General features: G+C 45.9%; 1 protein-coding gene across 1 annotated transcript in view; it reads left to right on the plus strand.

Annotated features, from left to right (window-relative positions):
• Positions 1-16717, plus strand: part of CDR2L (cerebellar degeneration related protein 2 like) — a 297936-nt gene that overhangs the window by 38690 nt on the left and 242529 nt on the right. Inside the window, exon 4 of the mRNA XM_082271608.1 lies at positions 8930-9094. Coding sequence (XP_082127734.1) covers positions 8930-9094 — 165 coding nt within the window. The remainder of the gene's footprint in view (positions 1-8929; positions 9095-16717) is intronic.

Here is a 16717-nt window from a genome sequence, read left to right on the forward strand (position 1 = left end):
CCACGGCGGTGGCTTACATCAATCACCAAGAGGGCACCAAGAGTGCCTGGGCAGCCAAGGAAGTGGCCGAGAACCTAGCTTGGGCCGAGACGCACGTTCCGGCGATTTCGGCCGTTCAGATTCCAGGTGTGGACAACTGGCAGGCGGACTATCTGAGTCACCAGACCCTGGACCAGGGAGAATGGTCCCTGCATCCGGAGGTGTTTTGCCTCCTGTGTGCCAGGTGGGGGTCTCCGGACGTGGCCAGAACCCGCGATCCTCTGGCGGTTGGTGGTGCCTTGGCACCGGTATTGGCTGATTTATGCCTACCCTCCGATTCAACTGTTATCCAGGTTCCTCCACAGGTTGGCATCCTGCAGGTCATTATGGTAGCCCCAGACTGGCTGCGTCGGTCTTGGTACACAGACATCGGGCAGATGGTCGTCGAGCCTCCCTGGCGGCTTCCGCTGAGAGACAATCTTCTGTCTCGGGCCGATCTTCCATCCTGCTTTACAGTCTCTGGCTTTGACGGCGTGCCGGTTAAAAGCCAGGTCTTGAGAGATAGGGGTCTTCCGAAAGCTGTCATTTCTACCTTATTGAAGGCTCGGAAAGCTACCTCTAGAAAAATTTATCATCGCACCTGGAAGGCATATATTGCCTGGTGCGAGTCGCGAGGATTCCATCCCCGCTCCTTCTCGGTGGTGAGGATTTTGGCATTCCTGCAGGAAGATGTGGATCAGCGTTTGGCGCTGACCACGATAAAGGGTCAGTTGTCGGCCTTAGCCATTCTATTCCAGCGTCCCTTGGTGACGAATTCCTTGATTTGCACCTTCATCCAAGGGGTGCGGCATCTGGCTCCCCCGAGGAAGGCTCCTTTGCCTTCCAGGGACCTAAATTTGGTGTTATCTGTGTTACAACGGTCTCCCTATGAGAACATCAGAGACATTCCTCTGCCTGTGTTGTCCCAGAAGGTTGCTTTTCTGGTAGCTATCTGAATTGGTGGCTCTGTCTTGCCGTTCGCCTTATCTGGTGGTTCTGCGACCCAATCAGTCTTTTCTCTCCAAGGTGGTCTCGACTTTCCACCTTAATGAGGATATCATGTTGCCCTCACTTTGTGCGAAGCCCAAGCATCCCAATGAAATTGCTTAGGGTTTACCTGTCTGCCACGGGGTCTTTTAGGAAGTCTGATTCTCTGTTTGTCCTTCCTGAAGGACCTCGGAAGGGTTCGGCTGCGTCCGCTGCAACCATTTCTAAGTGGATCAGACAGACGATTGTTCAGGCATATTCAATCAAGGGTCAGGTTCCGTCTTTCCGTGTAAAGCCACATTTTACTAGAGCTGTCAGTGCCTCTTGGGCTTTTCGCCATCAGGCTTCTGTGGCTCAGGTGTGCAAAGCAGCGACCTGGTCGTCTGTGCACACTTTCACAAAATTCTACAGAATTGTTGTGCTGGCACCCTTGGATGCTTCCTTTGGCCGCAAGGTTTTGAGTGCGGCGGTCGTTTGAAGAGACGTGTTTTTTTTCTGTCTCTTCCTGGGGTGTTTTTTGTTGTTCTGGGTTAGCTCCTGTTTTGCGCTTTATTGCCCTGTGGGCTCAGTTGTTGTTTTCTGGCCTGGTTGATTCGTTACCTTTTCAGTAGGTTGCGTCTTCCCACCCCTCACACCTGCACTGCTTTGGGACATTCCACTAGTGAAGGCTGACTGAACGGGCGGCGACTGTCAGAGGACGTAAGAGAAAATAGAATTTTTGTAAGAACTTACCGTAAAATTATGTTCTCTGAGTCCTCTGATAGTCGCCGCCACCGCCCCTCTGGTTCTTGGATCTGGGGGTTTTGCCTTCCGGTACTGCTTGCTACAAACTGAGGAACAGTGATAACTGGATCAAGATAATGGCTGAGGGACGGCCTCCTAGAGGTGTGTCTAAGTATAGAAAGTTTTTTATTAACATTTCAAACTGCCTAGCTTGCTCCTGCAGAGGGCGCCATTACCCACTAGTGAAGGCTGACTGAATGGGCGGCGACTGTCAAAGGACTCCATTTTTTATAGATAGTTTTTCCTAGTTAGCCTTTTCTACTGATATTTTTCTTGTGAGATCTACAAGTAACTAAGCCAGATCTGGGTGACGGGCTGGATATCTAGATCCAGTGGTCACCCCAACCAGTCAGCGAGCGCGTGCAGGCCCCAGCTCCACTCTAGGTCGTCCATGACATAGTCCCACCGGACAGGGACTGGCCCCGTGAGTTAAACGTCTTGCCAGGTCGCATACGACCGGGTCTAGGCCCGAGTCGCTGTGTTCCTATTGGCCGACAGCCCCCCCACTTCGGCAGAGAAGGGTTCTGTCAGGACATGGCACCCGCCTGTTCCTGGTATGGTGAATAAATGTTCCCCCCTCTTCCCCTGGTAGATTTTGGGGTGGGCGCGGGCCCCTCCCTAGGACAGCTGGCGACAGATGAACGATCGTGCGGGGGTGGGGTTTACTTGTCACTCCCAGGGTCCCCTTTCCTGTCGATCCCATCCAGGAGGCTGGGGGGCCCCCTTGAGGGCCCTCAGTAGCTCCGCAGGCCAATGCGAGGCCACTATTTTCTTGTAGCCCATGTGCTCTACAAGATTCGGCGGCCATATTGGTACACCTGGCGGCCATTTTGCGGTGGACTTATATTGAGAATCACTGGCGGCCATGTTCTGGGAGTTCTTAGAGGCATTTTTTCTGGTGGTGGAGCCCCTCCCTATACCCTAGTGCTCACACTCAGATACTTCTCTAAGGACTTAAATCGCTGCAGACACGTGCTGTGCAGACGTTCTTGGCCTTCCTGGTGCATCTTGGTGAAGGGTGGTGAGTCTGGGGGTCTCTCTCTCTCTGCTGGGGTTCTTCTTTGCCCTCTGCCTAACCTCTTGGGGGCGCTGTAGGGACGTTCTTGGGAAAAATAATAATTAAATGCCCTCCGCCTACCCCTGCCTCATCTGATGTGTCAGATTCTGAATCTGATTCAGCCACTGCAGACGTGGGTCTCCCTGCCAGGTCTACTACCTCACGCCTTGTCTCCTCTGATAGTGAGGATGACATCTCTACCTCCGCCACCGTGCAAGAAAAGGCGCTGGTGGATGCACTCACAAGCCATCCAGAGCGCAAAAGGCTTTTCCCTTTCCCGAGTTTTTAGACAACATGCTCAAAAACGAATGGGACCGCCTGAAGCGTTCCCCTGGGGTGCGGATTGCTAGACGCTACCCCTTTGGGGAGTCCCTTTTAAAGAAGTGGACTGTGCCACGTACGGTGGACCCTCCGGTCTCAAGACTGAATAAAGCTTCCACGATCCCAGTGGAGGATTCCTCGTCCTTTAAGGATCTGGCAGATAGAAAGGCGGAGTCTGTGACCCGCAGAGTCTGGGTCCGCACTAAGACCAGTGTTTACGGTTGCCTTGGTCTCGAAAACCTTGACTGAATGGGCTAACTTGCTACGCTGTGACCTGGAGGGGAAATATTTTCCCCCTGCCTTTGCGGAGCTGTAAGACCAGTTGGTGCAGGGGCTGCAATTTGTTTGCGATGCCGCGCTGGATGCTGCTCCCATTTTATTCCTCCGGCGTATACTTTGGCTAAAGTGCTGGTCTGCGGATCAGACCTCCAAAGAAGGTCTTGACTGATCTGCCTTTTCAAGGAGATCGCCTATTTGGGGCTACCCTGGATAACATTATCAAAGGTCTCACAGGGCGTAAGAGTACCCTTCTCCCACAGGCTAACAAGTGTAAGGACCCGCAGATGGAGCCCCTCCTTTTCAGCACATAAGAAGTTTTTTCGTCCCTCAGGGTCAGTCGATAAGGCAAAGTCCTTCAAGGCCACCTCGGGTGGTTCCAAGCGACCCTGGTCTGGCAAACAAAAATAGAGTTTCTCCAGACTTGAGGACAAGGGCCCTTCGGCCTGAAGGTGCACCCTCACCTGTATCTGGCGTGGGGGGACGTCTTTACCGGTTCCCAGACCTGTGGTTATCCCAGATACAAGACAAATGGGTTCATGAGGTCATATGGTCTGGGTACAAGATCGGGTTTCGATCTGTACCGCCCCAAAGAGAGCCTGTAGGCGATCCGGGATAGTCTCGCGTTGGGAGGGAAGAACCTTACCGGTGGGACAGATCGAGACTCGATCTTGTACCCAAACCGTATGACCTCATGAACATACATGAAAAACCAACTTTTCATGGCTTTTATTCAAACCTGTTTATGGTCCCCAGGAAGGAAGGCAAGGTGCGTCAATTCCTGGACCTGAAGGCACTGAATTGCTTAGTGCGAGTTAAAAAATTCAAGATGGAATCCATTCGCACGGTGGTGGCTTCCCTACATCAGGGGGATTTCCTGGCCTCCATAGACATCAAAGATGCCTACCTTCACATCCCAATATGTGCAGGACATCAACGGTTCCTGTGCTTTGCCTTGGGAGAGGATCATTATCAGTTTGTGGCGTTACCCTTTGGTCTCGCCTCTGCTCCTCTTCACAAAGGTGTTGGCTCCGGTCCTCGCGCTGTTACTACAGCGGGGGATATCGGTCCTAGGTTATCTGGACGATCTGCTTCTCCGTGCAGAGTTTCCCACGGTGCTGGTGACAAATTTGGAGATCATCGAACTCTGGAGGAGTTCGGGTGGATTCTGAACTTTCAGAAGACTGGTCCCTTCCATGAGACTGGACTATCTGGGACTGACTTTGGACTCGTCCTCAGCCAGGGTGTTTCTTCCTCCAGAAAAACTCCAGACTACAATTAAACTGTTGCTGGCCAGCAAATGGTGGTCCCTTCGGACCTGTATGAGAGTTCTGGGACTGATGGTGTCATCCTTCAAGGTGGTCCCCTTCGCTCAATTCCATACGAGAATCCTACAGAGGGAAATCCTTCTCAAATGGAACAAGAATCCTAATTCCCTGGACAATCAGATCCAGCTGAGCCAGGTGACCAAGGAGTCCCTGATCTGGTGGCTTCGGTCCCCGATGCTCAAACAAGGGAAATCCTTCTTTCCTATATATTGGACAATTTTCACCATGGATGCCAGTCTGTCCGGGTGGGGAAGGGTTCTCGGCAGGTTTTCTGCTCAAGGAGTCTGTTCCCTGGAAGAATCCAGGTTACCGATAAATGTACTGGAGCTGAGAGCGATCAGGCTTTGCCTAGTCCATTGGACCGAGTACCCTCAGGGTTGTCCAGTACGTATTCAATCGAACAATGCCACGGCCGTGGCTTATGTCAATCACCAAGGGGGCACCAAAAGTGTCTTTGCGGCCTTGGAAGTGGCCAGCATTCTCCGATGGGCGGAACGCTTTGTTCCAGCTCTCTCCGCTGTTCACATTCCAGGAGTGGAAAATTGGCAGGTGGATTTCCTCAGTTGACAGACCTTGGATCAAGGGGAATGGTCTCTCCATCCGGAGGTGTTCCAGCAGTTGACCTTCATTGGGGCACTAGATGTAGATCTGTTGGCGTCTCCGTTCATCAGAAAAGTGCAAAGGTTTGTGGCCCGCTCCTGGGACCTTCTGGCAGCCGCCACTCACTCGCTGGTGGCCCCGAGGGGTCAGTATCAGCATTTGCCTCCTCTCAAGTTGCTGCCATGACTTCTTTGCAGGACCGAGGCAGAAGGGATTCTGGTCATTCTTGTGGCTCCAGACTGGCCTCACCGAGCTTGCTACGCCGACCTGGTTAGGCTAGTCGTAGACGCTCCTTAGAGACTTCCTCTCAGGGAGGATCTGCTGTTTCAAGGGCCAATCTTCCATCCTGCTTTTACAGTCGCTGGCTTTGACCCCTTGGCTGTTGAAAGCCAGGTGCTGAAGGACAGGATTGTCTGCTTCAGTGATTCCTACTCTGCTTAAAGCAAGGAAAGAGATTTCTAGGAAGATCTATCTTCGTACATGGAAGTCGTATGTTGCGAGGTGTGAATCTCTTGGGTGGCTCGGATCTTGGCTTTCCTTCAATGGGGAGTTGATCAAAAGTTAGCTTTCAGTACTATCAAGAGTCAGGTTTTGGCCTTGGCAATTTTCTTCCAAAGGCCACTAGCTGCACATTCCCTGGTGTGTTGTTTTATCCAGGGGGGTGTGACACTTGGCACCTCCGGTGTGACCTCCGTTTCCACCTTGGGACCCTAATTTGGTGCTGTCGGTTCTCCAGAAACCTTCTTTTGAAAGTATTCAGGAGATTCCTCTGCTTACCTTATCCCAGAATGTGGCCTTCTTGGTGGCTATTACTTCTGCGTGCAGGATGTCGGAACTGGCGGCCTTGTCCTGTCGCTCTCCCTATCTGGTGGTTCACAGGGATAAAGTGGTACTTCGTCCGGATCCGTCCTTCCTTCCGAAGGTGGTTTCCAGTTTTCACTTAAATGAGGACATTGTGTTACCCTCTTTGTGTCCTAAGCCTAAACATCCTAAGGAAGTTGCATTACATACTTCGGTTGTGGTTCGGGCACTCAGGGTGTACTTGGCGACTACTGAGTCTTTTTGAAAGTCAGATTCGCTCTTTGTACTCACGGATGGCCCAAGGAAAAGGCTGCCTGCGTCTGCTGCGACTATTTCCAAGTGGATCAGACAAACAGTGTTGCAGGCTTATTCGATTAAGTGTCAGGTTCCACCTTTCCCTGTTAAGGGGCATTCTACTCGGGCGCTTAGTGCTTCCTGGGCTTTTCGCCATCAGGCATTTGTGCTTCAAGTTTGCAAGGCGGCTACCTGGTCGACTGTTTACACTTTTACAAAGTTTTACAAGGTGGATGTGCTGGCATCTGCAGATGCCTCTTTTGGCCTGCAAAGTTTTGCAGGCTGCCGTTTAAGAGTGTTTTAGTCTACCTTGAGGGTGTTTGATGTTTTTTCAGGTGGGTCTCATCTTGTTGTTCTGATGAGTCCTATGTTGCCTGGTTGGCTATGGTTTAGCCTTGGGGAATTATTTTTCTGCTGATCCCACCCCTCTTTTTTATGGCATTGCTTTGGGACGTCCCTACTGATATGAAGATCAGAGACTGCGTCCGTCAATGAATGATAGGTAAAATGGGATTTTTGTCTTACACTGAAATCCTTTTCTCTGATGTTCATTGACGCACGCAGTACCCGCCCCTCTATTGAGTTGGGTTGGTATAATTTTCGCTGACACTGCTTTGGTACAAAACTGACATCCTATTGCAGAGAGAGAGGGTATACCCCCTGGGACTCCCCATAAGCGTAGCCAGAACTTTTTTCTGCCTAGTGTCCTACTCCTGTAGTGGGCACTATAAACCTACTGATATGAAGATCAGAGGCTTCGTCCTTCAATGAACATCATATAAAAGGATTTTACGGTAAGACAAAAATCAAATTATTACTGTACATTAATTTTTCTTGCATATGCATTTGTACTGTGTTTAATCAAAAGGGGGTACCTGTGTTGGGTGCTATGGGTGGTGCCACATCCCAGTGAAATCTCAAGAAAAGGAATTTCCCCTATTGGTGGGATTTTTAAGGCACTCACATATACACAAAATGATTTTGAAAAAGTTTAAATATTTTATTGAAAAAACAAATTAACAAAATAGTATAAAAGGCAAGTTAAGTAAAATACATCACATATGCACTTCAAATGAATCACACCAATTCAGGGTAAAGGCTCCAGACCCGACTAGTTTCGGAGTTATACAGATACTCCTTCTTCAGGGGGGAGGGAGGAGACCCTGGGTGGTGGTCTGTAGGTAATTGATCAGACAAAAATCAATCAATTGAACAGAACAATACAGATATTGATATAATGCATCAGTTTATATAGGAAAACTCAAAGAGGTAGTCATGACTTACATTCTGTGCAGTGATGGGCAAAACTGTATACCTGCCGGTATATGTTAAAAAAAGGTGCTATATACGCTCTACTGAATCCGCAAATTGGCTGTATCGTTGATATGATTCATATGATGAAACCTCACATACATATGTTGTGGGGAAAGAAAGTTATGCCAATATATGTGGATAGTCCCTGGAAAAGGCCAAGTGGGGACAGCTGGATCAAACAAAGTGGCCGATCAGCTAGGGAGAAGAGACATAAAATCATCAGAAACAAAGAGCTCATTGATCCTATGATATAAAATGGCCGTATTGTTTGAAAGAGGGAGGAAGAAAGAGACTATAATAGAGTAAAAGGTTCCATCTTATTACCAGTGTAACGCTTTGCACCATATATTTAGGACAAATAATTTTCAGCTCTGCTCCTAAACATGGAGAAGAAAAAGTCATTTAATTGTAAGGACTCAGTGATTAATCACATGAGCCCCTTGAAATAGCTATATCTTAGTTCCCCCAATAAACAATAATGGCCTAGATATGGACATATCGCCTCCGTGAACTGAGAGGGGATTTTGTTCAAATTAAGATAAGAACTGTTACCTTTAGCAAGATGTTGGTCAGCCTGGATCAGGCCGGATCCCCTCAGTGTTCTCAGCAAGCGAACAATAAGTTCACTGCCGAGATCCGGGGGTTTATATGTGGAGTCGATTAGACTTCACAGCTGTGTTAACTTATCTGGATTGTTTGAGCCTCTCCTTGCACTAAACGCCTGATGGGGTCCCTGGTGCGGAGGGGCCGAGCGTTCGCCCAATCCATTGGCCCAGATACCCTGAATTGGTGTGATTCATTCGAAGTGCATATGTGATGTATTCTACTTAACTTGCATTTTATACTATTTTTGTTTTTTCAATAAAATATTTAAACTTTTTCAAAATCATTTTGTGTATATGTGAGTGCCTTAAAAATCCCACCAATAGGGGAAATTCCTTTTCTTGTACTGTGTTTAAAAACATGTTTATCTAATGTAGACAAGCCCTTATAATTTAAAATATGATCACGTGTGTGCAGATTTAGAGAGAGAGGAGATAACTGGAGAAGATTTTACACTGGATTGTATTTTCGGTAACAAAAGACAAACAAATGTATTGTATTTACTTATTAAAATAACCATCGCAACTTACCTGTATGATATTTTTAGTTTGACAGACACTATAGATGGTTTGCAGAAACAAGTAGATGATCTGCAGAGGCAAGTTGAGGATCTGCGTGGTATGGAAAAGGTACGCATCAGGAGGGACAAGAGGGAGAGACGGCGCACTATCCATACCTTCCCCTGTGTACGTGAACTGACTTATTGTATTGGGTGAGTGCAAAACTGTTTTTATTTTTTAAGTGAAATAATTAACCAGTTCTGGACCGGGAGGATCTCCCCCCTTAATGACCAGGCCATTTTTTGAGATTCAGCTTTGCGTTAATTTAACGGACAATTGCACGATCAAGCTTTCTCTTGGTGGTATTTGATCACCTGTGCGATTTTTATTTTTTGCCCTATAAACAAAAAAAGAGTGACAATTCTGAAAAAAAAAACAATATTTATTTTTGTACATCACGGGGCACAGAGCCATAAATCATAACATATGGGTTATATAGCCACCTATAGGTGAAGGACCCTGGCAACCAATCAGAATTGATGACCCCCCTATATAACCCCTCCCACACAGGAAGTACCTCAGTTTTTTTGTCAGTGTCTAAAAGGTGAAGGTCGCTGTGGAGAGGTGCTCCACATGTTTGTTATGTTTCAAAGAAGAAGAAAGAAGTTTATGCTAACATACCCCAAACAAAGATCACTGGATCTAAGGTGTTAGCTATCAGATCCATCTAAAACAGTCAATGGACTAAAAGAATGGTACCTGAGCCTCGGGAAGCAGGTATGAGGTTTTGCCTTTTAACGCTGTCCTTTTTAGGCGATGGACACTGGGATCCAGACCCTTGGAATACCAAACCCCAAACACCCGTGCAGGGTGCTCTACAGGTCCAAGGCCCTGGCCCCTCTTATATAGGGGACCCAGTCTTTGAAGGTCTCCAAGAAAATGCTCACCGTGAAGGGTGAAGATTGGATTCTTTCTTATAGCAGTTTCCTGCGGCAGGACTGGTGAGTCCATTTTAAATATTTACACAGCAAGCAAAGGGTTAAAATTGCAAATTGCATATTTTATGCACTGTTCCCTTTAATAAGATTACAGAGACTTGTGCCAAGTGTATTTATGCTTGTAATTACATTATTGTAGCAGGTTAATGCAAAGTATGTTTAAAGAATATTGTTACGCTGTTTCTTACCTTGAGCTGATCACCTGAAAGGTATCAGCTGTGATAAAGAAGATTGAGCCTAAACTGCTCTCACCCTCATTTGTTTGTTGTGTTCGCCCTGGCACATAAGCGTCTGCATGTTCGCCTCTGCTGGATCGCGTGTGTATGGCCTAGGTCTGTTCGCGTGTACAGGAATCTTCGGATTTAAGTACAGGCGTATGCCGCGTGGTGGGTGTGTTCTAACGCAATTTGGTGTGCACGTAGTCGCCATGCACCAGGCCGCATATGCATAAAAGGGAACGTTCTGCAAGGAACTGTTTCCAACACACTAGCCCCTGTCACAGGCTGAGAGGGACACAGAGCAGCAGCAGCTGGGTTGCGTGAGTCACTGGGTAGAACTTGGGTAGAACTTAAAAGGGAAGGCACTATAGGCCCCCCAACCAGAGGGAGGAGGGGGAGGCGGACCTCCTTTTACAGATAGGACTGGCAGCGAGAATGGGAAATGTCATTTTAATGGGGTACTTTAATTATCCAGATATAGACTGGGCAGAAGGAACCGCGCATTCAGCCAAGGCCCGGCAGTTCCTAAATGTTTTGCAGGACAATTTTATGGGTCAGATGGTGAACGCACCAACAAGAAACAATGCGGTAATTGACCTACTGATTACCAACAATACAGACCTGATCACGGATATAGAAATATGGGGCAAGTTAGGAAACAGTGACCATAGGTCAATTAGTTTCAGTATTAATCATAGTAATAGGAAACACAAGGGTAATATAAGGACACTGAATTTCAAAAGAGCCAATTTCCCAAAACTGCGCTCTCTGCTAGAAAATATGAAATGGGATAGAACCCTGGAAACAAGGAACACGGAGGAAAAATGGGAGTGCTTCAAGAGCATGCTAAGCAAAGGCATTGGCCAGTGCATTCCAAAGGGAAATAAATTTAAAAGAGCAAAACTAAACCCTGGGTGGCTAAACTCCAACATAAAAATGCATATTAATACTAAAGAAAAGGCCTTCAAAAAATACAAGACTGAGGGGTCATTGGCAGCATTCAAGCAGTACAAAGAGTGTAATAAGAAATGTAAAGACGAAATCAAGGCGGCTAAAATAGAACACGAGAGACATATAGCGGAAGAGAGTAAAAAGAACCCAAAGAAATTCTTTAAGTATATAAACAGTAAGGAAGCGAGGCCAAAACACATTGGGCCCATAAAGGACAACAAAGGAAATATGGCCACAGAGGACAGAGAAAAGGCGGAAGTGTTAAATAATTTCTTCTCTTCAGTCTTCACAAAAGAATCGGGGGGGCTACACTAGCCCCCTGATCAGTAGTTCAATATCAGTTTTTGCAGATGACACAAAATTAGGCAGGACAATAACAGCACAGCATGAAGCAGATATCCTACAGAATGACCTGGACAAAATAACGGAGTGGGCAAAGACATGGCAAATGAGGTTTAACGTGGAGAAATGTAAGGTTTTACACTTGGGGACTAGAAACATAAAAGCACAATACACGTTAGGAGGGGAACCCTTGGGAGAATCAAAAATGGAGAAGGATCTGGGAGTCTTGGTTGATGATAGACTAGGCAACAGCATGCAATGTCAAGCGGCAGCTGCCAAGGCTGGCAGAATATTAGCATGCATAAAGAAAGGGATGTATTCCAGAGATAAGACTATAATCCTTCCACTTTATAAAACTCTGGTCCGACCGAATCTGGAGTATTCGGTCCAGTTCTGGTCACCAGTCCTCAGAAGGGATGTGTTGGAGCTGGAGAGAGTCCAGAGAAGGGCAACTAAACTAATTAGGGGATTGGAGGACCTTGATTATGAGGAGCGTCTGCAATCGCTTGATTTATTCTCCCTGGAGAAGAGACGCCTGAGGGGGGACATGATAGCAATTTTTAAATATCTAAATGGGGATCTAGGCTTAGAAAAAAAGCTGTTCAGTCGAAGGGATTGCATGAGAACTCGGGGGCATACAATGCGATTAGAGGAGAAGCGTTTTAACCTCAGGCAACGTGGGGAGTTCTTTACTGTTAGGGCTACAAGATTGTGGAATTCTCTACCACATGAGGTGGTTTCTGCGGGTAGTATGGTGGCTTTCAAAAGACTCTTAGACGTACATCTCAAGGATCAGAACATTCAGGGGTATGCAAGATGATTACAGCCACACACATCTACACAGGTTGAACTGGATGGACTTTTGTCTTTATTCAACCTCACCAACTATGTAACTATGTAACTAACCCAGCTTGTAAGGCTAAACTAAATAATACACCTATTATTGGTGGAAGTACCGCCATGGCTAACAGAAGATAGACTTAGAACTAAACTAGAGAAACTTAACTTAAATAAATCACCGAGACCAGATGGCTTGCACCCGAGGGTTCTTATAGAGCTCAGCCAGGTGATTGCCAGACCATTATTCTTGATCTTTAAGGATAGTCTACAGATGGTATTGTGCCAGCTGATTGGAAAAAAGCCAACCAATATTTAAAAAAGGGCCGAGATATATCGCGGGTAACTATAGGCCGGTCAGCCTAACATCAGTAGTCTGCAAGATTTTGGAGGGATGTTAAGGGACCACATACAAGACTTTAGTAATGAAAACTGTATTATTAGTAGTAATCAGCATGGATTCATGAAAAATCGTTCTTGCCAAACCAATCTATTAACCTTCTACGATGAAGTGAGCTGCCACCTAGATAAAGGTAAGCCAGTGGATGTGGTGTATCTGGACTTTGCAAAGACCTTTGACACCGTTCCCCTCAAACGCTTACTGTACAAACTAAGGAAGGTAGGTATGGACCATAGGGTGAGTACCGGGATAGAGAACTGGCTCCAGGGGAGAGTGCAAAGGGTGGTGATTAATGGGGAGTACTCAGATTGGGCGGGTGTGGAAAGTGGGGTCCCCCAAGGTTCTGTCCTGGGGCCAATCCTGTTTAATTTATTCATAAATTATCTAGAAGAGGGGATATCGAGTACAATCTCAGTATTTGCGGATGATACTAAACTAAGCATGCCAATATCTTCTATGCAGGATGTGGAAACCGTACAAGCGGACCTGAACAAAATAATGGGGTGGGCAACTACATGGCAGATGAGGTTTAATGTTGAAAAATGTAAAGTAATGCGCTTGGGCGTCAGAAACACGAAAGCAAGCTACTCACTGGGGGGGAAACCTCTGGGTGAGTCTAGGATGGAAAAGGACCTGGGGATACTGGTGGACAACAGGCTTGGCAGTGGCATGCAATGCCAAGCCGGTGCAAGCAAAGCCAACAGAATACTGGCATGTATAAAAAAGGGGATTCACTCCAGAAATAAAGAGATTATTCTCCCACTCTACAAGACTGGTCCGGCCACATCTGGAGTATGCTGTCCAGTTCTGGGCACCGGTCCTCAGAAAGGATGTGCTGGAACTGGAGAGAGTCCAGAGAAGGTCAACAAAAATAATAAGGGGAATGGAGGACATCAGCTATGAGGAAAGACTACAAGCACTGAACTTATTCTCTCTGGAGATGAGACGATTGAGGGGGGATATGATATCAATTTACAAATACTGTACTGGCGACCCTAGAATAAGAAACAAACTTTTCAGGGAAAGAGACTACAATAAGTCACGTGGCCACTCACTAAAACTTGAGGAAAAGGTTTAACCTTAAAATACGTAGGGGGTTCTTCACTGTCAGAGCAGTAAGGATGTGGAATTCTCTTCCACAAGCAGTTGTATCAGCAGGGAGCATCGATAGTTTCAAAAAACTTTTAGATGGGCACCTTAAAGACCACAACATACAGGTGTAAACAATGCACGGTTAACAGCAAACACACACACACACACATCATAGGTTGAACTGGATGGACTGGTGTCTTTTTTCGACCTCACAAACTATGACTCTGTGGGTGTATGTTACTGGCACTAATAGGTCCTGTATCTTAGGTAATCAGTGTTGTGTGCATTAGGCTGTATAAGCTTGGCACAGACCATGAGTACACGTTTAAGGTAGTACCTCTGGTTTGTCTTGCTATAAAGCAATGTCTGCCCGAAAAAGGGCTGGAGGGAGCACAGTTGGAAAGGGCACTATGCTGCCACCGTCAGGCCCTGAAGGTCCTAGTCGTGCTTCCACTGTGTCTTCTCCTCCTGATAAGCCAGAGGCAATTAGCCAATCTGAACCATTAAGGGTGTCAGGCATAGTATCTACTCCGTGTACTTCTGCCACAGCCTATGTTAACAAGGACGATTTGCCATTGGCATTAGCCACCTTAGAGGGTACGATTGCTGACATAATTGCAGCACCACATGGAGGAAAGAAGCGGGTTAGATTCCCTCTCCTGAGCTGCCCCCTGAATCAGTTCAGGATTGGGCAGAGGATGTGGAAGATGTAGCTAAGGTTGAACCTATAGAAAGTCAAGCTTAAATCTCCACTTCCGGGGAGTCTGAGTCAGAGGAATTTCTTATCAGCCTCTCTGTCCCAGAGATTGTTTATCCAGTCTCTTTCTGAGATGGTCTGGGCTGAGTTTAAACTTCAGCCCTTAGAGATAACTGAAACCTCTTTTTCCTCCCTAGGCTCTTCAGAGTCCTCAGTCATTTCCCATACATCCACTCTTAGAGCAAGAAGTGTATAATGACTGGGATCATCCAGATAGGATTTTTGTTCCTCCTAAAAGGTTTTCATTGTTGTATCCTATGGAGGATAAGTTTTCTAAGAGATGGAAAATTCCCACTGTTAATGCAGCCATTTCTTCGGTTAACAAGAATTTAGCCTGTCCTGTGGATAATAGGTATAAAACTCCGCACTTATGTTCTATTTGGATAAAAGGAGGATATGTGTAAAAATATAAAAAGTATAAAGGTCTATATAATTTAAAGTGTATGTAAAATATAAAAAATATAGGCTGCAGCCTCCCTAGATTATAGTCCGAAGACTATATATGAAGGGTAATGGAAAGGTAGGGTGATGGCGCTGCCTAATAATATAAGTGTAAGGAAGTGTTGGTAAGTGCTGGTGCAAAAAAGGCCTAGAGGTGCAGTATGGTAATATAGAAAAGTGACAGCACTATTAAATATTTGATGTAAAGATAATAGTAGACATTTAAAGTGATGTGTGCATATAGGTGTAAATAAAGGAAATGGTAAATAGTGATGAGAGAGATCTGGATGATTCCCAGATCAAAAGGAATATATGCAAAAAGGTATACCAAATATTAATCAAAACGTAAGCTATATACAATCTTAATCATGCAATGTAAACTGTTGATAAATTAAGGTGCTCTGTGCGTTGCAAAGTACCCCAATAATACCGCACACTGTGGTAGGGAGGTAAAGTGAAAAATAAGTGAAACCAAATTATATAGCAACCAATAAAAACAGCAACAAAAAGTCCAATATAGGTGCTTGGTATCTATGTAACAAGTATGGTGACCAAGTATAATAGGCAAAGTTCAGATGTTGATAGCAGGTAACAATACTCTTATGGTGAGCTATAAGGAGTGACCCCGTGGTGGGCGGTGAGGTGCTGGGTGATCCCTCTAATAAAAAGCTCACTCACCAGAAATACCCACCCCACACAGGGGTATAGAGAGGGTATATAAATGTATCCTACGGCCGGAGAGATCCTGATATCCTCGCCAATTCCTGAATGGGGACGTCCTGGAGGTGGTCTGGAGGGTCCTACTCACCATAAGAGTATTGTTACCTGCTATCAACATCTGAACTTTGCCTATTATACTTGGTCACCATACTTGTTACATAGATACCAAGCACCTATATTGGACTTTTTGTTGCTGTTTTTATTGGTTGCTATATAATTTGGTTTCACTTATTTTTCACTTTACCTCCATACCACAGTGTGCGGTATTATTGGGGTACTTTGCAACGCACAGAGCACCTTAATTTATTAACAGTTTACATTGCATGATTAAGATTGTATATAGCTTAAGTTTTGTTTAATATTTGGTATACCTTTTTGCATATATTCCTTTTGATCTGGGAACCATCCAGATTTCTCTCATCACTATTTACCATTTCCTTTATTTACACCTACTGTATATGCACACATCACTTTAAATGTCTACTAATATCTATACATCAAATATTTAATAGTGCTGTCACTTTTCTATATTACCATACTGCACCTCTAGGCCTTTTTTGCATCAGCACTTACCAACACTTTCTTACACTTATATTATTAGGCAGCGCCATCACCCTACCTTTCCATTACCTGCCCAGGTTTTTAAAGGTCCAGCGGATAAAAAGTCGGAATCTTTATTGAAAGCCTCCTTTGCGGTTGCAGGTTCTGCAGTACAACCAGCAGTAGCAGCCATAGGAGTGGGTCAGTCTTTGAAAGAAAAAGCGAGTGGCCAAGACAGTTCCTTCTCAACGAGAGTCTGTGGAAGATCTGTCAGATCTACCTCGCACTTTTTGTTTCGCAGTTGATGCTCTTACAGACTCCATAAGGCAAATGTAACAGTTTGCTCTGAAGACAGTGCATATGCGCAGAATCCTTTGGTTAAGGAGCTGGTCTGCGGAATTGCCATGTAAAAAATGACTGGCTAGCTTCCCCTTTCAGGGAGAACGCCTTTTTGGTGATGTGGATAAATATATCCAAAAGATCTCGGGGGGGGGGGGGGGAGAGTACATTGCTAACTGTAAAGAGGAAGAGCAGGTGTC

The sequence above is a fragment of the Pelophylax lessonae genome (assembly GCF_965119305.1).
Source record: "Pelophylax lessonae genome assembly, chromosome: 11".
In the NCBI taxonomy this organism is placed as follows: Eukaryota; Metazoa; Chordata; class Amphibia; order Anura; family Ranidae; genus Pelophylax; species Pelophylax lessonae.